This window comes from Astyanax mexicanus, chromosome 4, assembly GCF_023375975.1.
Source record: "Astyanax mexicanus isolate ESR-SI-001 chromosome 4, AstMex3_surface, whole genome shotgun sequence".
In the NCBI taxonomy this organism is placed as follows: domain Eukaryota; kingdom Metazoa; phylum Chordata; class Actinopteri; order Characiformes; family Acestrorhamphidae; genus Astyanax; species Astyanax mexicanus.
The window spans coordinates 2,522,099-2,549,262 of record NC_064411.1 but is presented as its reverse complement, the minus strand read 5'-3'; the positions used below and the strand labels follow the sequence as shown (position 1 = coordinate 2,549,262).

General features: G+C 41.1%; 1 protein-coding gene across 2 annotated transcripts in view; it reads right to left on the bottom strand.

Moving 5' to 3' along the window:
* The window catches only part of LOC103025121 (ephrin type-B receptor 1), a 328,663-nt gene that overhangs the window by 108,884 nt on the left and 192,615 nt on the right, over nucleotides 1-27,164 (bottom strand). For both annotated transcript variants that reach the window (XM_022664950.2, XM_049477190.1), the window contains exon 6: nucleotides 2,239-2,574. In XM_022664950.2, the coding sequence (XP_022520671.2) occupies nucleotides 2,239-2,574 (336 nt within the window). The remainder of the gene's footprint in view (nucleotides 1-2,238; nucleotides 2,575-27,164) is intronic.

Here is a 27,164-nt window from a genome sequence, read left to right as displayed (position 1 = left end):
CGTAACTGGAGCGTTTGGAGCTCGGGCTAAAAAAGATGCTGAGCTCAGCGAAAAAGACCTGGCAGATTTTACCAGCTAACCGCGGCAACTCGGCAAAAACAACCCGACAATACAGCGGAAACACCGGCATCACATTCTTACTGTATTCTAAAGACTGTTTACATCTAGCTTTAGCACACACGCTAACAAGATTTCTAAGCTACTTCTGATACACCACACAAACATGCACACAAAACACACCTACTTAAATGCATTATACTGCACACATAATACCTTATAACAACTGCCATAAGCTCGTATGGTAACAGCGCATAAGTACTTAAAGTGACATTCATATATTAACCTTTATTTAGGGTTAATAATGGGAGCAGAAATGGTAGAATATAAGAAAAGAGAAAAGAAAAAAATAGGTGAGAAAAGATGAGAATGGAAAAGAATAGGACAGGGAAAAGAGAAAAGAGACAAAAAGGATGAGGTATAAAATAGAGGAGTGAATAAATGAGGGAACAAGAGGAAAGGGAAAAATGAGAAGAGATGAACAGAAGCAAATAAAAACAGAAGAATACAGAGAAGACTAGAACAGGAGAGGAAATAAAAGAAGAGGATAGAAGCAAGTAAAAAAAGTATAGAAAAGAAAATCATGGAAATAGTGGTAGAATAGAAGAAAAGAGAACATAAAAGAATAAAGAGAAAAAACATAGAAAACACGAGGATAACAACACTTTAAGAACACTGTAATAAGAAAGTGAGCCGACTATAACAAGAGAGGAAATAAAAAAGAGAATAGAAGGAAGTGGAAAAGAATAAAAGACCAGACCAGAATTGAAGTGGAAAAAATGATGAATAGAAAGAAACAGAAGAGAGTAGGAAAGAGTTGAGCAAAGTATAGTAGTGGGTGAAAACAGAAGAAGAGAGGATAGATGAAAAGAAGAACAGAAGCAAAGAAAAAAAGAGAAGACTGGATGAAAGAGCTAAAGAGACCGGAAAAGTGAGCAGAAGGATGAAGAATAGTGAAGGAAAGTAAAGAGAATAGAGGATAAAGATGACAGCAGAGTGGTGTGGTCTGATTGGTGGTTAAGTGTTAATATATGCAGAGCTGGAGGCGGGGCTGAGCCGTCTGCAGTCTGACAGATGGAAACTTTTATGTCTTTATTTACATTGTGGGCTTTGAGGTGATTCGCCGGTGCGGTAAATTACTACACTGTCACCAGATCCGGAGCGTGGGATGAAGAACCTGAATACCAAACGGGTCGTTTCACGAATACTGAAGTAGCGGCTCTTAGCGTCAGCCTGAGATCTGCTTTTCTCCACTTAAACACAGCTCAGAATTGACTTTAACTCTACGATATAAAAGATTAAAGACCCTGCACTGCCTTTAACAGCAGCAGATCTTCAGAATATATCTACACGGATGGGCGTGGTGTTCTGAAAGTGAGGTGTGTTTTCATACCAGACTGAAATGAACCTAGACAACAGTCAACCAACAGTCAACAGTCAGATGTTTATTGCTATCTCGGCATCACAGGTGCGCCGCACAAACAGACACAAGGAGAAGTAAGCGCAAACTAGCGAGATAACAAACATTTGCAGCGGGCTAGTTTACCAAAGCAACGAGCTAACTGAAATACTTGTGCGTTTTAATCAGGGAGATAACTAAAGCTTGCAACGAGCTAGCTAGCGATGAGCTTGCTAAAATACGAAAGAGAACTAAAGCTAGCAATGAGCTAGCTAGCCTTAGTGATGAGCTAGTCAAAATACTAAAGTACAAACTATTGTTACCGAGAAGAGAACTAGAGCTAGCAATGAGCTAGCTAACCTTAGTGACAAGCTAGCTAACCTTAGCAACAAGCTGAATTACACACTAATGTTACCGGGAAGAGAACTAAAGCTAGCAATGAGCTAGCTAACCTTAGTGATGAGCTAGCTAAAATACTAAATTACACACTATTGTTACCAGGAAGTAAACTGAAGCTTGCAATGAGCTAGCTAACCTTAGCAACAAGCTAAATTACACAATAATGTTACCGGAAAGAGAACTAAAGCTAGCAATGAGCTTTCTAACCGAGCTAATTATAATACTAATGCTACCATGAAGAAAACTACCATTAGTGATGAGCTAGCTAACCTTGGAATGGAATTTTTATTTTTAAATCTTAATCTTTTCTCGTTTTTTCCTGGTTTTGGTCTTGACTCAGATAAACACAGCAGAATAAATGAGTAAAGTCCTGCTTCTCTTACCGGCCTGGTTGGTGGTGATGTCTATGGAGACGTGCTGGGCGGGGTACGGGCTCTTGTTGGTGACGCCGTTGACGGCCTGGATCTCGAAGGTGTAGAGTGTGTGGGCCCACAGGTTACTGATCACCACCCGGTTATCGGTGAGACCCAGCTGACGAGGAACGAAGTCCACGTTATCGTCGCAGTGCGAGCAGGAGCGCCGGTCCGCCCGGCACTTCTTACACACGATGTTGTACACCACGTCCTCCCGGCCTCCGGTCTCGCGGGGAGGGTGCCACTCCAGGATCACCGACGTCTCGTTCACAATGGAGATCACGTTACGAGGGCCGGAGGGAACGCCTGCCAAGGAGAGGGGAAGAGCTGAATGAGTTTACCTGGTATGTCCTCACAATGTCCTCAACATAATTCCTTTGGCCTTGCCATGAGCACACTGGCCATGGTTCAAACTCATTTACAAGAGAACACCTCCACAAGCTGTCCATAAGCTGCATTATGTGACTCAAGTAAGGAACAGGCGTGTCGCCATGTGCACTGCTGGATGGCGAGACCTTGAAGTTAAGCTAAGCTAAGTAAACATAACTTTAATTCTTAAAAATATATATATTTTAAAGTGAAACAAGTGCTGGATGTTAATTTACACAGATTTCTATCCTTAGAACTGTTTATTTGGGTACTTTCAGTAAAGAGCTTCCGTTTATTATTTGCAGTAATCTTAGATTTACAGATTTCCACTAAAACTTGAGAATTAGCATTAGCATTAGTGGCAAAACACTAGCAGCTGTCACAGATGAGAAGGGTGGACGTAAGTGCAGAAATATTTATAATATTATTTATTAAATAAACAAACTAAAACAAACAAACAAACCAAAGCTTCACTAAAAATAAACAGAAAACAAACACGGGTAAACGCAAGACAAAATTACAAGACTGAAATAACTAAAATAACAAAGATGAGATTAAAGTATAATCAAAACTAAGAAACCAGTAACTCTAGAAACAAAAAACCAACCTGACAGACACACAGCAAGGTATCACACAAACCTGATCACAGACAGCATACAAACTAACAAAAGACTAGACAAAGAAGGCTTGAAACAAAGGGGCTTATATACACATGGAGGGAACAGGAAACTGGAAACACCTGAGGATCAATCAAGAGGGGGCGGGGTTACAAATCACTAATGACAGGGTGGGGCTAGGGCGGAGACAGGACCAAAACACAACAGTAGCACATGGCTGGGAAACATGACAGGAAAACAGAGGGGCAGGAGCACAATAGACCAGGAGAGGGAGACACAACGAGACAGACACGGGCTAAACTGTAACATAACCCCCCTTCAACGGCGCCACTACCAGGGGCGCCGAGAGAGAGGGAACAGAGGAAGGGAACATAGACGGGACTAACGACCGAACAGGGGCTGAGATTGGACATGAGACTGGACACGAAACGGGGACAGGACCTGGAACGGAGACGGGACAGGGGATGGAGACTGGGACTGGACAGGGGACAGGACACAGGGCTGGACAGTAGACGGAGACTGGACATGGGACTGAGACTGGACGAAAGACTGGACAGGGGACTGAGACTGGACGAAAGACTGGACAGGGGACTGAGACTGGACGAAAGACTGGACAGGGGACTGAGACTGGACGAAAGACTGGACAGGGGACTGAGACTGGACGAAAGACTGGACAGGGGACCGAGACTTGATGAAAGACTGGACAGGGGGCTGAGACTGGACAGGGGGCTGGACGTTAGACTGGGACAGAGACTGGACTGTGGAGGAGAACATAGACTGGGCTAGGGGCTTAGACTGGACAGAGGACTTGGGCTGGACAAACTGGGTCTGGACAAGACAGGGCGATGGAACCGGGACAAATACACTTACTGGGACTGACACAAATACGGTGACAGGGATGGGAACAGAAAAACCACCGGGGACAGGTATGGGAACAAACACAGACACTGGGACCAGGACAGGGAGAGACATGGGAACAAACAAAACTTGGGGATGCCCAGGACTGGCTAAAGTCTGTGAGGTAGTTAGAGGGGCCAGCCTGGGCACAGTTCTTGGGCAGAGGTCCGGGGGCCTTGGGGCGGGCCTAGGAGCCCGTGACCTGGGAGCAGGCCTGGGGATAGGCCGGGGGGCATACAAAGTTCTGGGAGTGGGCACAGGGTCAGAGGCGGCCGGAGCCGCGGGCACAGGGTCAGAGGTGGCCGGAGCCGCGGGCACAGGGTCAGAGGCGGCCGGAGCCGCGGGCACAGGGTCAGAGGCGGCCGGAGCCGCGGGCACAGGGTCAGAGGCGGCCGGAGCCGCGGGCACAGGGTCAGAGGCGGCCAGAGCCGCGGGCACAGGGTCAGAGGGTACCACAAGAGTGGCAGGCACTGCTTGCACTGGAGCAAGTTCTGTAGCTGAGGCAGCAGGTGCTGGAGCTGGAGCTGAGGCAGCAGGTGCTGGAGCTGGAGCTGAGGCAGCAGGTGCTGGAGCTGGAGCTGAGGCAGCAGGTGCTGGAGCTGGAGCTGAGGCAGCAGGTGCTGGAGCTGAGGCTGAGGCAGCAGGTGCTGGAGCTGAGGCTGAGGCTGAGGCAGCAGGTGCTGGAGCTGAGGCTGAGGCAGCAGGTGCTGGAGCTGAGGCTGAGGCAGCAGGTGCTGGAGCTGAGGCTGAGGCAGCAGGTGCTGGAGCTGGAGCTGAGGCAGCAGGTGCTGGAGCTGGAGCTGAGGCAGCAGGTGCTGGAGCTGAGGCTGAGGCAGCAGGTGCTGGAGCTGAGGCTGAGGCTGAGGCAGCAGGTGCTGGAGCTGAGGCTGAGGCAGCAGGTGCTGGAGCTGAGGCTGAGGCAGCAGGTGCTGGAGCTGAGGCTGAGGCAGCAGGTGCTGGAGCTGAGGCTGGAGCAGCGGAAGCTGCTGGTGCTTGAGCTGGAGCTGAGGCTGGAGCAGCGGAAGCTGCTGGTGCTTGAGCTGGAGCTGAGGCTGGAGCAGCGGAAGCTGCTGGTGCTTGAGCTGGAGCAGCGGAAGCTGCTGGTGCTTGAGCTGGAGCTGAGGCTGGAGCAGCGGAAGCTGCTGGTGCTTGAGCTGGAGCTGAGGCTGGAGCAGCGGAAGCTGCTGGTGCTTGAGCTGGAGCTGAGGCTGGAGCAGCGGAAGCTGCTGGTGCTTGAGCTGGAGCTGAGGCTGGAGCAGCGGAAGCTGCTGGTGCTTGAGCAGGCGCGGCGGGTGCAGCTTGAGCAGGCGCGGCGGGTGCAGCTTGAGCAGGCGCGGCGGGTGCAGCTTGAGCAGGCGCGGCGGGTGCAGCTTGAGCAGGCGCGGCGGGTGCAGCTTGAGCAGGCGCAGAATCAGAGGCGGCGGAAGCCGCGGGTAGTGCTGGATCAGGGGAGGATGGATCACCTACAAGGGAGGTACTGTGCAGGTACTCTTCAAGTACTTTGAGTGCCACAAAAGTCCAGCAATCCTCTCCCAAATCCTCCCTACCTCTGCGTATATATTCTGCTATGTCCATATTTTGGTCTAGTCTTATGTCACAGATGAGAAGGGTGGACGTAAGTGCAGAAATATTTATAATATTATTTATTAAATAAACAAACTAAAACAAACAAACAAACCAAAGCTTCACTAAAAATAAACAGAAAACAAACACGGGTAAACGCAAGACAAAATTACAAGACTGAAATAACTAAAATAACAAAGATGAGATTAAAGTATAATCAAAACTAAGAAACCAGTAACTCTAGAAACAAAAAACCAACCTGACAGACACACAGCAAGGTATCACACAAACCTGATCACAGACAGCAAACAAACTAACAAAAGACTAGACAAAGAAGGCTTGAAACAAAGGGGCTTATATACACATGGAGGGAACAGGAAACTGGAAACACCTGAGGATCAATCAAGAGGGGGCGGGGTTACAAATCACTAATGACAGGGTGGGGCTAGGGCGGAGACAGGACCAAAACACAACAGTAGCACATGGCTGGGAAACATGACAGGAAAACAGAGGGGCAGGAGCACAATAGACCAGGAGAGGGAGACACAACGAGACAGACACGGGCTAAACTGTAACAGCAGCCTGATGGGTGGAGATTGCCTGAGCACTGTGTGAGTGTTCTAGCAGCTTTTAGCATGGTAACAAAGAGGAACCTGCTTTATGTAGTGTTTATACTATCCTCACAATGTCCTCACCATAATAGCCTTGCCATGAGCACACTGGCCAGTGTTCTTAACTTAGCTCACAAGATAAGACCTCCACAAGCTGTCCATTGAGTTAACACTTCAGGATCGGTTTACCTAAAACTAGTAAGTTAACACTAGTAAGGAACAGGGGTTTCGCCATGCTTCCCTTCTAACTCAGCAGGACCCGTAAAGCTAAGCTTAAGTAAGTTAAGTAAACAGAACTGTAAAACACTTTTTTACGAAGTTAAGATTTCTCTCCGAAAAACTGTTTATTTGGGTACATGGTGCTTCCGTTTATAATTAGCAGTAAGCTTAGATTTACAGATTTCCACTGAAGCTGGAGAATTAGCATTAGCGTTAGTGGCTAAACACTAACAGGTAATGCTAATGCTAAAGCTCCGGCAGTGCTAGCCGGGGGTTAGCAGCAGACTACAGTCTGATATTTCTCACCTCTGAATGGCCAAAAAAAAGGGCCAGCGCTTAGCGTGGTTAGCGGCTAATGCTAATGCTGCTGCTTCAGCCTTAGTGCTGGAGAAACTTTACTACTGAAACTCCTTAATACCTTTAAGTGCGCCTAATAGTGCAAAAAAATACAGTTTTATATAAAAATACAGTTTAAGAACTAACTAAAGAACTTTTAAAGAACTTTTAAAGAAGCTTTTCGAGACGTTTAAAAAGTTTGCAATAACTTTTGTGTTTTCCCAGCTGGTATAAAACTAGTTTAATCACAGATTCATGCGTGAAATTATGATAAAATGATCTAAAACGCTGCATTAATATTTCACAGAGTTCTAAACTGAGACAAGTGATGCTGAAGTTTTGGAGGAGGCCGATGGGTGGAGGTGGCCCGAGCGCCATGTGAGCGTTCCAGCGGCTCCGCCCAATCAGAGGGCTGTAAAAAGTGTCAAGTTAAGACACGGCCTCAATTCATCACGTCCAAAAACGTTCAATTTTTAAGCGAGCCGAACGAAGACGAATCATTAAAAAGTGATTATCTTCCCTGAACTCATTTGAGTTGGAGATGTGATAAGCTGACGGAACCTCTCCTCGACTTGATCCAACTTATAATCTCTTTTCAATTGGTTGTGGGGAAAGTTCACACGCCTACAACACGGCATTAGCATATCAAAAGCTGAGGGCGATACGCAGCCATGCAGTTTTTATAAGACTTTTAATATTGTGATATAATATATATATATATATATATATATATATATATATGGCGCAGGAAGTGCTGCATACTGGATATGGCGGCTTAGCTCTTAGAAGTCTAAAGTTAGCACTGTGATCTCATACAATATTTAAATATAACCACCGAAAAAGAAGTAGTTTTAAATGCAATAAAATGTAAAAAAAATGACAGAACACTCCAAGTACAAAGATATTTAAAAGTATGAAATGTTATAAAGTACACTTCAAAACGTGCACTTTAAAGTGTTAATGCATGCAATTAATTTAGTATTAGTAATGCATTATTTATTTATTTTTTATAATTTATTAACACAATTTATTATGCACCAAGTTTGACCCCAACTTCCACCACCCAACGTGCAGATTTATTATTTTTTTTTCTGGAGCGCTTCATTTGTAAAAAAAAAAAAAAAAGTGAAACAGTCGATTTACTGGATTTACTAGGTTTTTATGCCCGTGTGAAACCAAACCAAATGCATTACTAGTGCGTTAATAGTGTTTATAACATGTTATACGTCATGATATACGTTACTGTCTTTAATATGATATTACTTATAGTCACTTAATGTATTATAATGTATTATAATGTATTATAAAAGGTCTTTTTTTATTGTGGGACTCGATTATTAATGATAGATACATTATATATATATATTTACTATTTTAAATGTTTCGTAAATCACAAGTCATAATGCATAATAAACATGGCTATAATTAAGAGCACAGTTCTGCTCTAAATATTGCAATGCACACAACATTATGGGAGACATACCAGAGTTCAAAAGAGGACAAATTTGTTGGTGCACCAATCGTCTTGCTGGTGCATCTGTGACCAAGACAGCAAGTCTTTGTGATGCATCAAGAGCCACGGTATCCAGGGTAATGTCAGCGAGATATCACCAACAAGGACCGACCACATCCAACAGGATTAACTGTGGACGCTGTAAGAGGAAGCTGTCTGAAAGGGATGTTCGGGTGCTAACCCGGATTGTATCCAATAAAAAACATAAAACCACGGCTGATCAAATCACGCAGAATTCAATGTGCACCTCAACTCTCCTGTTTCCACCACAACTGTCCGTCACCACAATCAATTATTGTGCTCTAAAACCAGGTGTTTCACTTTCATTTTTTTTACAGCTATTGATATAAACTTTACAGCATCGGTGTGTCGTTTTAAACTATTACACTATTGTCTGTGTGGGTTCCTCTCAGTGAAGCTTTCCTCCTGTAGCTGTGATTAATCTGAAGAGAGTATCTGAATATATAACTGTAAATATGAGACACCATCCATAACATCCACAGCATCTCCTCATCGACCAGCGGGAAAGATAATCAAAACAGCGTTTCACAGAATGAGAGATAATCTCTAACGCTAATGCACTCAAACTCAGCTGGACCTCGTCCAACACCAAGCAGAAAACCAGACCACCAACCGTCCTGGAGAGAAAAGAACCTACAGAACCGAACAGACATTGCAGATCTCACTCAGATTAACAGTTGCATGAGTTTGTTTCATTTTACCAAACTGAAAACCTCTGGAATATAATCAAGAGGAAGACGGACGATCACAAACCATCAAACCACCAAACTGAACTGCTTTTGAATTTTTTTGCACCAGGAGTAAAGCAGCATAAAGTTATCCAAAAGCAGTGTGTAAGACTGGTGGAGGAGAAAGAACATGATGCCAAGATACATTATAACCATTGTTTAATATGTACATTAAACCTAAACTAATTATAATGCATAATAAGCTGTGCTTGTAATATGTAATACACATACATGTATATCCGTCACTATTAACACGTTCCCATGATGGACATCCTTCACAACGACACATTATAATACGTTATAAATTGATTTATAAGCTATTATGTTTTTATGAACCGATATTATAAGGCAGTATATGCTGTTTTTTATAAACCCTTATAATTGTAGTTTATAATGTGTTATGAATGTCGCTGTAAGTAATTATGAGCAATTATACAGGCTTATTACAGTCATTATAATGCATAATGAATGCATTTATAATGCATTATGAATACAGGGTTCATAGAGTTTTCCTAACTACTTTCCTAACATCTTCTAAATACAACTGATGATTGTTTATTTACAATGCATCATAAACATTGTTATAATGTGTTATACACGTTTATACATATTTATAGCCATGTTTATAACGCCTTATAAATGCATTATAATGCGTCATGAGTATATTGAGTTTATTGAGACGATAAGTCGTTGGTCTGGTGGTGAACTGAGCTCCTCCTGTAGAAGTTTAGCTGCTCCTCTGAGAGGAACTTTGGCTGCGGTTTCTCTCGTGAGAAAGCAATTCCATGGTGATTTCATTCAGCACGCTCATACAATACTCTATTGTGCGAGGGGTCCTCGTGAGACGGTGTCGGGGGGGACGTTGAGGAGGTGCTGAAAGGCTCAGGGTTGTGGTGGTGACGGACGCCGGCTCGGCTCGGGAGGACGTGGACCTTCGTCTCCGGGTTTTCAGCGGCTGCAGGATTGAGACATTGCGAGACGTGGACGTCTCTGTGGGGGACGGCGGGTTTTACAGTGAGTTTGGCGAGGCGGACGGACGGACGCGGAATAAAAGCGGCTGTCAGCTCCCCTCGCCCCGCCGGCCCGAGTGCAATTTACAGGTCCGTGTCCAAACGCTCGGCCCGGGAAAGCTTCGGCTTACGCTGCAGATACCGCGGCGACCGCCTTCTGATGAGATGACAGCAGCTTTTTTTCCCATCCAGCTAACAGGCAAAATGAAGGAGTTCGAAAAGCGAGAGAGTTTCAGAAAACACACTGTCAGACCTTTTTTTTTACGTACTGTAGAGAGACCGGCCCGAGTACGGCCCAATAAAGACAGTTATGAACCAGTTATAGCAAAGCTAAGCAGCCAATGAAACAAAGAAACCGCTTTAGGCACCAAGATAAAACACAATTCTGGCCCAGATGCAGACCAGTTAAGACACTTTCATATCAGTTTACATTGGGTCAAAACTGAGCCACAGCACATCTGAATTTAGACCAAATCCAAGTCATAATTCACTCGACTACAGGGACAGGTCAGCTGTATCTTGTTTGGCTTTACCATATCTCTGACATGTCTCATTAGACTTTGGGCCAAAGCTGGACCATAACATAAAAATGAAATTTGAAAATTTGGGTCAAAACCCATTTGACTCTGAGCCAAAGCCAAGCCAAAACTCATGTGTCTTTGCGATAAAGTTGGTTCATAACTTATTTGAATTTGGGACAAATCTGGTCCAAAAGACATTTGTCTTTGGGCCAAAACTGTACCCTAACTGTTTTAAATATAAGCATAATCTCTGTAATAACAAATTTGATTATATGCCAAAACTGGTCCATAACGTATTTGACATTGAGCCAAAGATGGACCATATCATGTTTGATATTGGGCCAAAGCTGGGTCAAAACCCATTTGACTCTGAGCCAAAGCCAGGCCAAAACTCTGTTGACACTGTGTCAAAAACTGTACCATAACTAGCTTGACCTTATGCACAAGTTAGGACATAACTCATTTGACTTTGGGACAAAGTTTTTTCATAGCTCATTTGAATTTGGGATGAATCTGGTCTAAAACTCTGTTGAAGTTGGGACAAAGTTGGTCCATAACTCGTTTGTCTTTGGGCCAAAATTGTACCCTAACTGTTTTAACTATGAGCATAACTTCTTTAATAACTAATTTAACCATAACCTATTTGATATTGAGCCAAAACCAGGCCACAACTCATGTGTCTTTGGGCCAAAGTTGGTTCGAAACTTATTTAAATTTGGGATAAAGTTGGTTTACAACTGATTTGAATTTGAGACAAATCTGGTCCATAACTCATTTGACTTTGGGGCAAATCTGTTTCATAACTTATTCAAATTTGGGACAAAGTTGGTCCAAAACTCATTTGAATGACAGGACAGGATTAGTTTCTCAGGGTGTTCTGGGTAATTTTCTCTTTTATGGGTTTTTTTATCCTCTGTGATTTTATTCCTGTCCAGAACGATCATGTATGTGTTTTTTTCAGTCGTCCTCTGAGAAAATTACAGGCTGAATTATCTACTGTTTTTCTCTGAACTCCGTGCTCCTCCGGTAATTTTAGTCCCGTCCGGACGCACATCTCTGAGTTTCGTCTCCTCGCCTTTAATAAAATAGATATTTGTCCACTGCCGCACACCGTAATTACACTTTGGACGCTCCACGGTTTCCACGGAGATCCACGTTAAAAACACAACAGTGAGTGGAAATGGAGGAGCTACTGCTATCATTCTGTAATGCATCCATCTGTACTGTAGTCGGGACACAGCGTTATTCTCAGAGGACTGATTTACAGCGTTTCGGGTGTATTTCACTCGTTTTTAAGTCGCTAGGTAAAGAGTTGAGTGATGATAAAGCCGATTCTGACTCTTCAGTTCAGTAAAACACAGCTGTGGAATTTTCTGTGAAGAAAATCAAACAAACAAACAAACAAACAAACAAACGAAAATCAGAAAAAGCTGGTCAAGTTGGTTTGCATCACAACATCAAAGAGCTGCTCCTCTCGCTATCTTTACTATTCATGTTCACAACATTAATAACTCTGTTTACTCTTTTATATCTGAGCAGCTGATCTGAAACAGACTGAGAGAGAAAACAATAGAGAGAAAGAGAGAGAGAGCGTTAAAGAGAGAGAGCGAGAGAGAGAGCACAAGAGCGAGAGAGCGCGAGAGCAAGAGAGAGAGCCAGAGAGAGAGCGAAAGAGAGCGCAAGAGCAACAGAGAGAGCGAGAGAGAGAGAGCGCGCACGAGAGAGAGAGAGCGCGCGAGAGAGAGAGTGCGCGAGAGAGAGAGAGCGTTAAAGAGAGAGAGCGAGAGAGAGAGCACAAGAGCGAGAGAGCGCGAGAGCAAGAGAGAGAGCCAGAGAGAGAGCGAAAGAGAGCGCAAGAGCAACAGAGAGAGCGAGAGAGAGAGAGAGCGCGCGAGAGAGAGTGCGCGAGAGAGAGAGCGCGCGAGAGAGAGAGAGCGCGCGAGAGAGAGAGCGCGCAAGAGCGAAAAAGAGAGAGCGCGAGAGAGAGACAGAGAGAGCGCGAGAGAGAGAGAGCGCGAGAGTGAGAGAGCGCAAGCATGAAAGAGAGAGAACGCGAGAGAGGGAGAGCACGTGAGAGAGAGAGAGAGCGAGAGAGAATGAGAAAGTGCAAGAGAGTAAGAGAGCGCAAGAGAGCGAAAGAGAGAGAACGTGCGAGAGAGAGAACACGTAAGAGGGGGAGAGAGAGAGAGAGAGAGCGCGAGCGAGAGCAAAAGAGAGAGACAGAAAGCCAGTGAAAGACAAATCTATTTCAAACTGTGAAATGAAATGTACCTGTAAACATCAGTATAAATGATAAAAAAATCCCTAAATCTATTAAAGTGAATGTCATCTCTATTAGACTCTATAACCACATTCATAACATATTATAATGCATTTATAAGGCATTATAAACATGGCTATAAATATAGCTTTATAAAAACGCATAACCCATTATATAGCCATGTTTATTAAGCATGTGATGACTTGTGATCATAATACATTATAAGCTGTGCATTAAGCTTATGATATGTATGTTAAATCTATCGTTAATAATCTAGTCCCACAGTGAAAGTCTGGCACTATACTTAGAGCGCACAAAGACCTGTTATAATACATTATAACTGACTATAACTAATATTACATTCAAGACAAGAATAATTTATGAGTGGTTAAACATATATATTTATAGAATTATTGAGGGTGTGTTTATAAGTCTTTATAAGCTTTTTTAGTCATGATGCATAATACATTCTGCAAGCTGGGACTGAGTATAATGTTATAAACATAGCTATTAATGATGCATTATTATCACAGTTCATGATGCATGATGGTTATGCAACATGGCTATGATGAATTATACATTTTTATAAATATAAATGTATAGCCATGTTTATAATGCGTTATGAATGCACTATAATGTGTTATGAGTATGTTTATAGAGTCTTATAGAGATGGCATTCATAGAAAGTGTTCCCAAAGCTTTCTTACTCTCGCGCCAGACAGCTCTGACCAATCAGAGGAGACTCTGAAGTCCTTGCGTGGTTTGTTGGTGTGTTTTTTTGGTGCGTTTAGGTTTTTATACCTGTGTGAAAACAAACCAAACAGAGGGAGAAACTGAAGCCGGATCTGGATCATAGAAACTTTCACAACTACAGGTGTGAAAGCACAACTATTAATCCAGAAACGTGGATGTGTGCACGTGCAATGAGGTCAGCGTTTCATTTTATAAAGCTCTGTTCTGCCAGAGCTTTCACTAATCTACAGCCTGCAGGGAGTTTTCAAAAGCTGAGATTTGAGTTTTTATGTGAGAGAGAGATCGAGAGTGAACGAAAGAGAGAGAGAGAGAAAGAGAGAGAGAGATGAAATGAGAGCAGAGATCAGAGAAGACTGTGGGTTCTGACACAGTTAAACTCTCTCTAAGGAAAGATTCGCTGAGTGCAGTTCAGGTCATATCCAGCATTCACTCACTCTCACTAATACAGTAAAATCATCACTTACACTACTGTAGTAACTGTAGATTAATTACAGAGCAGTACGGGTACAACAGATTACAGTGCTGGTGATTCTGTATCTACTGTAACTGTAGATTAATTACAGAGCAGTATGGGTACAACAGATTACAGTGCTGGGGATTCTGTATCTACTGTAACTGTAGATTAATTACAGAGCAGTACGGGTACAACAGATTACAGTGCTGGTGATTCTGTATCTACTGTAACTGTAGATTAATTACAGAGCAGTACGGGTAAAACAGATTACAGTGCTGGTGATTCTGTATCTACTGTAACTGTAGATTAATTACAGAGCAGTACGGGTACAACAGATTACAGTGCTGGTGATTCTGTATCTACTTTAACTGTAGATTAATTACAGAGCAGTACGGGTACAACAGATTACAGTGCTGGTGATTCTGTATCTACTGTAACTGTAGATTAATTACAGAGCAGTACGGGTACAACAGATTACAGTGCTGGTGATTCTGTATCTACTGTAACTGTAGATTAATTACAGAGCAGTACGGGTACAACAGATTACAGTGCTGGTGATTCTGTATCTACTGTAACTGTAGATTAATTACAGAGCAGTACGGGTACAACAGATTACGCTGCTGGTGATTCTGTATCTACTGTAACTGTAGATTAATTACAGAGCAGTACGGGTACAACAGATTACAGTGCTGGTGATTCTGTATCTACTGTAACTGTAGATTAATTACAGAGCAGTACGGGTACAACAGATTACGGTTCTGGTGATTCTGTATCTACTGTAACTGTAGATTAATTACAGAGCAGTACGGGTAGAACAGATTACAGTGCTGGTGATTCTGTATCTACTGTAACTGTAGATTAATTACAGAGCAGTACGGGTACAACAGATTACAGTGCTGGTGATTCTGTATCTACTGTAACTGTAGATTAATTACAGAGCAGTACCGGTACAACAGATTACGGTGCTGGTGATTCTGTATCTACTGTAACTGTAGATTAATTACAGAGCAGTACGGGTACAACAGATTACAGTGCTGGTGATTCTGTATCTACTGTAACTGTAGATTAATTACAGAGCAGTACGGGTACAACAGATTACAGTGCTGGTGATTCTGTATCTACTGTAACTGTAGATTAATTACAGAGCAGTACGGGTACAACAGATTACAGTGCTGGTGATTCTGTATCTACTGTAACTGTAGATTAATTACAGAGCAGTACGGGTACAACAGATTACAGTGCTGGTGATTCTGTATCTACTGTAACTGTAGATTAATTACAGAGCAGTACGGGTACAACAGATTACAGTGCTGGTGATTCTGTATCTACTGTAACTGTAGATTAATTACAGAGCAGTACGGGTACAACAGATTACAGTGCTGGTGATTCTGTATCTACTGTAACTGTAGATTAATTACAGAGCAGTACGGGTACAACAGATTACAGTGCTGGTGATTCTGTATCTACTGTAACTGTAGATTAATTACAGAGCAGTACGGGTACAACAGATTACAGTGCTGGTGATTATGTATCTACTATAAAGCTCTAAATGCCTACCAAACTATAGCAGAAATGCTATAATTTTACTGGCTCACAGGGTGTGTGTGTGTGTGAGTGTGTGTGTGTGAGTGTGTTTTAGTTACTGAAGTCCCTGAAGTGTTTCTCAGGTGACACACACATTAAAAACTGAGCGCTGCCGCCGTCACTCAGCGTGTTGTAGCTGACGCTAAGGCTAACACGCTGCACACACACTTCAATCTATAGCTCTTAACCTGCTGCACCGGCAGCGCTGGCTGTCAATCAGAGCTATCGCCAGGGGTAACGCTGGAATAAAGAACTCAAACACACACACACACACACACACACACACACACACACACTACACACACACACACATCACGGGTATCAGAAACCTAATCAGAGAGGAATAGGCCCTGGCAACCGCTTAGCGTCCGATTAGCGCGCTAATACAAGGCTAACTGGGATTTGCTAAACGATTGAATGTGTCAAGCTGCTTTGTGTGCGAGTGTGTGTAGCATTTAGACACGGTCAGTGTCAATAAAGCAGAAGGTCATCATTATCTCAGCAGAAATCTCACACACACACACACTTATACACACACACACACACACACTTTAACTCAGGGGTACAATATGTTGGTTATAAAAGATTATAAAGTCATTTATTTCTACAGCTTTGAGACTCCAGAGAACCACAGTGATTCACTATTATTATTCACTAATGGAGAAAAAAACACTAGTGGAACACTGGTGAACCTTCCCAGGAGTGACCGGCTTACCGAGCGAACAAAATTACTCCAAAAGGGCATGAAGAACTCATCCAGGAGATCCATAAAAAAAACAACCCAGAACAACATTTAATCTAAAGATCTGCAGGATCTCACTAAAGCCTCAGTTAAGATCAGAGTTAATGACTCCACCTCCACCTCTATCAGTCAGGTATTAAAGAGCAGTCTTTAAGTTTCTGGGTGCAGCAGTATTAGCATTAGCCGCTAACCACGCTAAGCGCTAGCTCTTTCACCAGGTGAGTTCAGAGGTGAGTATATATATATATATATATATTGGGCTGTAGTCTGTGTGTTTACTGTGTTAAAACAAGCTACGTGTTTCTCAGTGTAGCGCTATCAGGCGGCTAATGCTAATGCTGCTGCACCCAGCCTTAGTTTTGGAGAAACTTTACTGAAAACTTATCCTTTAACATAGGATTATAGGACATCTAAGCTTACTGTAAATAAATCGAAGCGCTTTACTCAACCAAATAAAGGATTTTCAGGAGATAAATCTGAGTAGATTAACATCCAGCACTCGATTAACTTAATTTATAATCCGGTGCAATTTATAGTCCGAAATCCAGATCTATAATCCCTGAGTATAGAAAATGTGTGGGATGTGTTTCTATTGGATGATCTATCTACACTCCTATACCCCTACCACCCAATCTGCAGCTACTGTGTACAGAGAACACTGGAGTTATTATGGGATGGATTATCATTAGGAGGAGCATAAGGAACCTCTACAGCTCCCAAAACTGAAACACCTGGTTTTAGAGCACAATAATTGATTGTGGTGACGGACAGTTCAGGTGGAAACAGGAGAGTTGAGGTGCACATTGAATTCTGTGGTTTTATTTAACATCCCTTTCAGACAGCTTCCTCTTACAGCGTCCACAGTTAATCCTGTTGGATGTGGTTGGTCCTTCTTGGTGGTATCTCGCTGACATTACCCTGGATACCGTGGCTCTTGATGCATCACAAAGACTTGCTGTCTTGGTCACAGATGCGTCAGCAAGACGTGCACCAACAATTTGTCCTCTTTTGAACTCTGGGATGTCCCCCATAATGATGACAGGTGTTTCAGTTTCATTGTTTAACCTCGTTCCTGATCAATTTTATCTTCCTTTTGAATAGAATTAAAATTCCACCCTTTCCTTCTGGGTGCAGCTATTTCTTCGGAGGTTTTGAGGCAGCATGGTGTGTATAGTGTGTGTGTGTGTGTGTGTTAGAGGGGGATTTAAGGACACTGCAGAGTGTGTTGGAAGGAGAGAGGATTAGTGAGGCAATTACAGTGGCTTAGAGTGTGTTTACTGCATCTGTACCAACAGCACAGCCCTGTCCCACTACTACGCAAACGTGTGTGTGATGGAGCATATTGTGGGCTTAGCGTGTGTGTGTGTGTGTGTGTGTGTATTAGGCCTACAGAGCTACATCTGCCAACTACGCCAATCCAAATAACCCAATTTTGTTGAAACATACATCATAAATACGAAAAATACTACAGTAGGAAGTCACTCACTTATCAGTGTAGCGTAGTAAACACCCACACACACACTTATCTTACACACACTTATCTTACACACACACACACATCTACATTTACTACTACCAAAGCAGAGCTACGGCTTAATACAGCCAGTCAAACCCATTCAACTCCACATCGACACTCATCGAAAAAAGCCACAACTACACTTTATTTACAGGATACTGAGCTAAAACAACACAAAGTATGCTAACAAACATCTCAAACACACAATAACGCTTCACAAAACATCCACAATTTCTTTTAATAACATCTAGTAATGCTAAAATCACACAATAATACTCAAAACAACCAATAGTATTCATGGTAACGCCCAATGGTACTTTAAAAATAACCTCCAATAATACAATACCACCAAAAACACCCACAATAACACTCAATAATACTCATATTAACATGCAGTTATACTCATTGCATCCAACATACTTACAACACCCAACAATACTCAAAATAACTCAATAATACTCACAAACAACCAATAATATTCATGGTAACGCCCAATGGTACTTTAAAAATAACCTCCAATAATACAATACCACCAAAAACACCCACAATAACACTCAATAATACTCATATTAACATGCAGTTATACTCATTGCATCCAATATACTTACAACACCCAACAATACTCAAAATAACACAATAATACTCACAAACAACCAATAATATTCATGGTAACGCCCAATGGTACTTTAAAAATAACCTCCAATAATACAATACCACCAAAAACACCCACAATAACACTCAATAATACTCATATTAACATGCAGTTATACTCATTGCATCCAATATACTTACAACACCCAACAATACTCAAAATAACACAATAATACTCACAAACAACCAATAATATTCATGGTAACGCCCAATGGTACTTTAAAAATAACCTCCAATAATACAATACCACCAAAAACACCCACAATAACACTCAATAATACTCATATTAACATGCAGTTATACTCATTGCATCCAATATACTTACAACACCCAACAATACTCAAAATAACTCAATAATACTCACAAACAACCAATAATATTCATGGTAACGCCCAATGGTACTTTAAAAATAACCTCCAATAATACAATACCACCAAAAACACCCACAATAACACTCAATAATACTCATATTAACATGCAGTTATACTCATTGCATCCAACATGTACTTACAACACCCAACAATACTCAAAATAACTCAATAACACTCACAAACAACCAATAATATTCATGGTAACGCCCAATGGTACTTTAAAAATAACCTCCAAAAATACAATACCACCAAAAACACCCACAATAACACTCAATAATACTCATATTAACATGCAGTTATACTCATTGCATCCAACATACTTACAACACCCAACAATACTCAAAATAACTCAATAATACTCACAAACAACCAATAATATTCATGGTAACGCCCAATGGTACTTTAAAAATAACCTCCAATAATACAATACCACCAAAAACACCCACAATAACACTCAATAATACTCATATTAACATGCAGTTATACTCATTGCATCCAATATACTTACAACACCCAACAATACTCAAAATAACTCAATAACACTCACAAACAACCAATAATATTCATGGTAACGCCCAATGGTACTTTAAAAATAACCTCCAAAAATACAATACCACCAAAAACACCCACAATAACACTCAATAATACTCATATTAACATGCAGTTATACTCATTGCATCCAACATACTTACAACACCCAACAATACTCAAAATAACTCAATAATACTCACAAACAACCAATAATATTCATGGTAACGCCCAATGGTACTTTAAAAATAACCTCCAATAATACAATACCACCAAAAACACCCACAATAACACTCAATAATACTCATATTAACATGCAGTTATACTCATTGCATCCAATATACTTACAACACCCAACAATACTCAAAATAACTCAATAATACTCACAAACAACCAATAATATTCATGGTAACGCCCAATGGTACTTTAAAAATAACCTCCAATAATACAATACCACCAAAAACACCCACAATAACACTCAATAATACTCATATTAACATGCAGTTATACTCATTGCATCCAACATACTTACAACACCCAACAATACTCAAAATAACTCAATAATACTCACAAACAACCAATAATATTCATGGTAACGCCCAATGGTACTTTAAAAATAACCTCCAAAAATACAATACCACCAAAAACACCCACAATAACACTCAATAATACTCATATTAACATGCATTTATACTCATTGCATCCAATATACTTACAACACCCAACAATACTCAAAATAACTCAATAATACTCACAAACAACCAATAATATTCATGGTAACGCCCAATGGTACTTTAAAAATAACCTCCAATAATACAATACCACCAAAAACACCCACAATAACACTCAATAATACTCATATTAACATGCAGTTATACTCATTGCATCCAACATACTTACAACACCCAACAATACTCAAAATAACTCAATAATACTCACAAACAACCAATAATATTCATGGTAACGCCCAATGGTACTTTAAAAATAACCTCCAATAATACAATACCACCAAAAACACCCACAATAACACTCAATAATACTCATATTAACATGCAGTTATACTCATTGCATCCAATATACTTACAACACCCAACAATACTCAAAATAACTCAATAATACTCACAAACAACCAATAATATTCATGGTAACGCCCAATGGTACTTTAAAAATAACCTCCAATAATACAATACCACCAAAAACACCCACAATAACACTCAATAATACTCATATTAACATGCAGTTATACTCATTGCATCCAATATACTTACAACACCCAACAATACTCAAAATAACTCAATAATACTCACAAAAAAACCAATAATATTCATGGTAACGCCCATTGGTACTTTAAAAATAACCTCCAATAATACAATACCACCAAAAACAAACACAATAACACTCAATAATACTCATATTAATATGCAGTAATACTCATTGCATCCAATATACTTACAACACCCAACAATACTCAAAATAACACAATAATACTCACAAACAACCAATAATATTCATGGTAACGCCCAATGGTACTTTAAAAATAACCTCCAATAATACAATACCACCAAAAACACCCACAATAACACTCAATAATACTCATATTAACATGCAGTTATACTCATTGCATCCAATATACTTACAACACCCAACAATACTCAAAATAACTCAATAATACTCACAAACAACCAATAATATTCATGGTAACGCCCAATGGTACTTTAAAAATAACCTCCAATAATACAATACCACCAAAAACACCCACAATAACACTCAATAATACTCATATTAACATGCAGTTATACTCATTGCATCCAATATACTTACAACACCCAACAATACTCAAAATAACTCAATAATACTCACAAAAAAAACAATAATATTCATGGTAACGCCCAATGGTACTTTAAAAATAACCTCCAATAATACAATACCACCAAAAACAAACACAATAACACTCAATAATACTCATATTAATATGCAGTAATACTCATTGCATCCAATATACTTACAACACCCAACAATACTCAAAATAACAATTTAAAGCTTAACAAAACCAATAATGCTCACATTTATGCACTAAGATACTTCCTATAGCACCCAATAATACTCACAAACAACCATTAATACTCAAAACATCCAATACTATGCATGATAACACCCAATAATACTTTCACAATAACCTTTAAAAATATAATAACACCCAAAAACACTCACAATAACACTCAATAATACTCATATTAACATGCAGTAATACTCATTGCATCCAATATACTTACAACACCCAACGACACATTTAAAATAACATGCTTTAAAGCTTAACAACCAATAATATTCACAATTATACCCGACCATACTCCCAACAGCATACAATTATACTCACAAAGAACCATTAATACTCAAAACATCCAATAATATGCATGATAAGACCAATAATACTCAACTTGGTCACAAATAACTTCCAATAATACTCATAACCACCAAAAAGACTCATAATAACTCCCACAGTAACACTCAATAATACTCATATTAAACTCCAGTAATACTCATAACAACCAATGTACTCATGACACCATTTAAAACTTAACAACCAATAATACTCACAAACAACCAATAATATACATGATAAGACCCAATAATATTAATACTCAACTTGGTGGCAGTCACAAATAACTTCCAATAATATAATTACACCAAAAATACTCACAATTACACCTGATAACGCCCACAAAAACGCTCAATAATAGTCATATCAACATCCAGTAACACACATAGCATCCAATATACTCATAATAACACAATTTAAAACTTAAAAAACAATAATGCTCACATTTATGCACAAAGATACTCCCTACAGCACCCAATAATACTCTCAAACATCCAATAATATGCAGGATAAAGCCCAATAACACTCAACTTGGTCACAAATAGCTTCCAATAGTATAATAACACCAAAAATACTCATAATAACACCCACAGTAACACTCAATAATACTCATATTAACATCCAGTAATACTCATAACAACCAATATACTCACAACACCTGACAACACCATTTAAAACATAACAACCAATAATACTCACAATTACACCCAACAATACACAAAATAACACAATTTAAAACCTAACAAGCAATAATACTCACAATAACACCCGACAATACTCCCAACAGCACCCAATAATACTCACAAACAACCAATAATATGCATGATAAGACCCAGTAATATTAATACTCAACTCGGTATCAGTCACAAATAACTTCCAATAATATAATAACACCAAAAATACTCACAATTACACCCGATAACACCCACATTAGCGCTCAATAATACTCATATCAACATGCAGTAATACTTATAAGAACCAATATACTCATAACACCTGACAATACTCAAAATAACACAATTTAAAACTTAACAACCAATAATACTCACAGTTACATCCAACAATACTCAAAATAACACAATTTAAAACCTAACAAGCAACAATACTCACATTTACATCCAACAATACTCCCAGTAGCACCCAATAATACTCACACTAGCACCTGACAATACTCAAAATAACACAATGTAAAACTGAACAACAAATAATACTCCCAATTACACCTAACAATACACAAAATAACACAATTTAAAACCTAACAGCCAATAATACTCACAATTACACCCAACAATACTTAAAATAATACAATTTAAAACTGAACAACAAATAATACTCCCAATTACACCTAACAATACACAAAATAACACAATTTAAAACTGAACAATCAATAATACTCCCAATTACACCTAACAATACTCAAAATAACACAATTTAAAACCTAACAACCAAGAATACTCCCAGTTACATCCAACAATACTCCCAATAGCACCCAATAATACTCACAAACACTTAATAATACAGATAATACATCCCAATAACAATCAAAATACTCTCAATAGCACACGATTAAACCCACTAATACTCATCACACAACTATACAATACTCAAAATAACACAATTTAAAACCTAACAACCAAGAATACTCCCAGTTACATCCAACAATACTCCCAATAGCACCCAATAATACTCCCAAACACCCAAAAATACAGATAATACATCCCAATAACACTCAAAATTAGCCCTCGATAACAGTCACAAATAGTGTACACAATAATACTCACACTGTCTCTTAAAAATACTCTCAATCGCACACGATTCAACCCACTAATACTCATCACACAACTATACAATACTCAAAATAGCTAGTGCTAATCAACATTAAATTAATAATGATTTCATATGTAACGAAATTTAACATTTTTTATGCAAATCGATCATTTTACCCATTTTTTTCTGGTATTTCACTATGTTTACTCTTTGTAGAGAGTATGGTGAAGTATAGCATTACTGTATGTAGTGATGTAAACACGTGAACACAGTGATGTCACTGATGAGGTCAGAGCGTAGATTACTCTTACTGTTGACTGTTTAATGTGGATTAAATCTCATAACTAACTCTCACTCTCTTACACCTCCTTTATCTTTCTCTTTCTCTTCATCTTTCTCTTTGTCCTAATCCCTCTCTCCTCAATCTCACACACACACTATACACACACACACACACACAGGGAATAACTGGGGCTCTGATGAACACGCTGAGCTCTTTGGGCTGGTGCTACTGACTCCCACAGAGAGACACCAACTGAAACCAGAGAGAAACATACGGAGAGAGAGAGAGAGAGAGAGAGAGAGAGAGAGAGAGAGAGAGAGAGAGAGAGAGAGCTAAGAGAAAGGAAGAGCATCAATCAGTCCCCTTAGGGGGAGAAACGAGGTGTAGAAGAAAGAAGGAACTATGAAAGAAAGTGTGTGTGTGGTGTGTGTGTGTGTAGTGTGTGTGTGTGTGTAGTGTGTGTGTGCGTGTGTGTGGTAGTGGAGCTCCAGAACCCTGCTGATACACTCCTCTCTCCTCTATCCATCACTCCCTAATCAGCCTCGTTTCACCTCCTCCCTCTCTCTCTCTCTCTTTTTTCTCTTTTTCTCCTTTTCTCTTTTCTTCTTTCTCTCTCTCTCTCTTTCTATTCCTTTATTTCTCTCTTTCTCTTTCACTCTTTTTTTTTTCAGTATAGCTCAGTATTTTTTTTAGACTGTGAGTTACAGTGATGCCAAAGCATTATAACAGTTAACAACACTGATATGAACATACATAACAGATCATAACATAACCTTTATAACAATAATAATCATTGTGATTAGTATAATTCTACATATATATATAATATATTATATAATAATAATCACTTTCTCTCTCTTTCTCTTTTTTACTCTTTCTCTCTCTGTTTCTTCTTCTCTATTTTCCTCTCTTTCGACCTCTCTCCCTATTCCTTTTTCTTTGTCTCTTTTCCTCTTTCTATAGCTCACTTTTAATCTTTATTTCTCTTATTCTGTCTCTCTCTCTCTCTCTTTCTATAAGTAGAGTAATATGTAGTGTCATCTCCCGTGACTTTTGTCCTGGCAGTATAGTGTAGTACCGTGCGCAGAAGAGAGCATAGGAAGTAAACGAGTGCGACTCCTTTTTTCCTCTCAGCCAATCACCCGTCTGCTGTATGAATAATTAAGGTCTAATGAGAGTCTGAACAGTTAAATACACAAACAGAACCCAGCCGGGGGACAGGAGACGAGGGACAAGGGACAGTGGACGAGGGAGAGGGGACAAGAGACGGGGGATGAGGGACAGGGGACGTGGGACAAGAAACAGGGGACGAGGAAAAGGACGTGGGACAGGGGACGAGGGACAGGGCACAGAGGATGAGGGACAAGGGACGGGGGAAGGTGGACGTGGGACAGGGGACGGGGGACAGGGGACTAGGGAATGGGGGACGAGGGACCGGGGACAGGGACGAGGGAGGAGCAGACTGAAGCTCTCGTTTCTCCCCCTAAGGGGTCTGATTGATTCTCTTCCTTTCTCTTTCTCTCTCGTTCTCTCTCTCTCTCTCTCTCTCTCTCTCAGACTCCGGCTGCTGATGGAGAAACAGCAGCATGATCTACTTTACTCTCTCTCTCTCTCTCTCTCTCTCTCTCTCTCTCAGACTCCGGCTGCTGATGGAGAAACAGCAGCATGATCTACTTTACTCTCTCTCTCTCTCTCTCTCTCTCTCTCTCTCTCTCTCTTTCTTTCTCTCTCTCTCTCAGACTCCGGCTGCTGATGGAGAAACAGCAGCATGATCTACTGTACTCTCTCTCTCTCTCTCTCTCTCTCTCTCAGACTCCGGCTGCTGATGCAGAAACAGCAGCATGATCTACTGTACTCTCTCTCTCTCTCTCTCTCTCTCTCTCTCACTCTCTCTCTCAGACTCCGGCTGCTGATGGAGAAGCAGCATGATCTACTGTACTCTCTCTCTCTCTCTCTCTCTCTCAGACTCCGGCTGCTGATGGAGAAACAGCAGCATGATCTACTTTACTCTCTCTCTCTCTCTCTCTCTCTCTCTCTCAGACTCCGGCTGCTGATGGAGAAGCAGCATGATCTACTGTACTCTCTCTCTTTCTCTCTCTCTCTCTCTCTCTCTCAGACTCCGGCTGCTGATGGAGAAACAGCAGCATGATCTATTGTACTCTCTCTCTCTCTCTCTCTCTCTCTCAGACTCCGGCTGCTGAAGGCTTTTTGATGGTCATCTCCCAAAATAGCGTGCGATTCTCGTAAATCAGGGCATAAAAATCACGTCGTGTGAATCTCAGCAGCACCGCTTCCAATCTCTCATTCAGTTCATTCATAACAGAGCTTATAAAAAAGGAAAGAAAGCACCTCGTTTTTCATGAATTAGGGTTCGGAGTGATAAAGAGACACATAGAGAGATAGATCGAGAGAGTGAGGCACTGATAGATAGCTGAAGAGAGAGGAAAAGAGAGAGAGGGAGGAAAGGAGGGAGGGAAATAGAGAGAAATTGCTTTTCTCTTGACCTACATAGCATGGTCCATTTCCTTTGTTCCCCAGTGGCTACCGTGCACGAGGAGGAGGGGGGAGGAGCTTACAGCTAAAAGGGGCATGTCAATCAACCCAACCCAGTCCCTGGCCCCGCCCCCTTTTGCTCTTTGCGTCAACCGTACGGAAAGTGAACAGGTGTGTCTCAACAGTGTTTACATTAGTGCCGTTATTTACCGTGTTAGAGATAGGCAATCTGTTCGCAAACCTCAGAGGAATTTACCTCGGGAGGTTCTCGGGAGGCGATAACCGGTTGTCGTAAACGTAGCGTTCGCAGAAACGTGTTCCCGAACGCGTCTCTCTCCTCCTGCATTGATCTTCCGGACGCCTCGGCGAGAGTCTGACCCACTTCTCCTCAGAACCCCTCCGCCGGCGCGAGCTCCTCCATCACATTAACGCCACCGAACTGCGCCTGACCTACATATGAGCTCCGAGCGAGACTGCTCTACCTGCTCTCGCCAACGCGCCGCTACTCAAACCCAGCCCGCAGGGACGCCCGGCCGTCTCGTCCACGGCTCCCGACACCAGCCAGGTAATGAGCATCCTCCAGCCCTCCAGTACCTGCAGTACCTGCAGTGCGTTCAGAGCTTCAGCAGAACACAACCGGACAGATCAGGAATCCCTCAGGAATAAACTGGGAAAGTTGGTAAAAAAGAGAGAGAGAGCATGGAGAGAA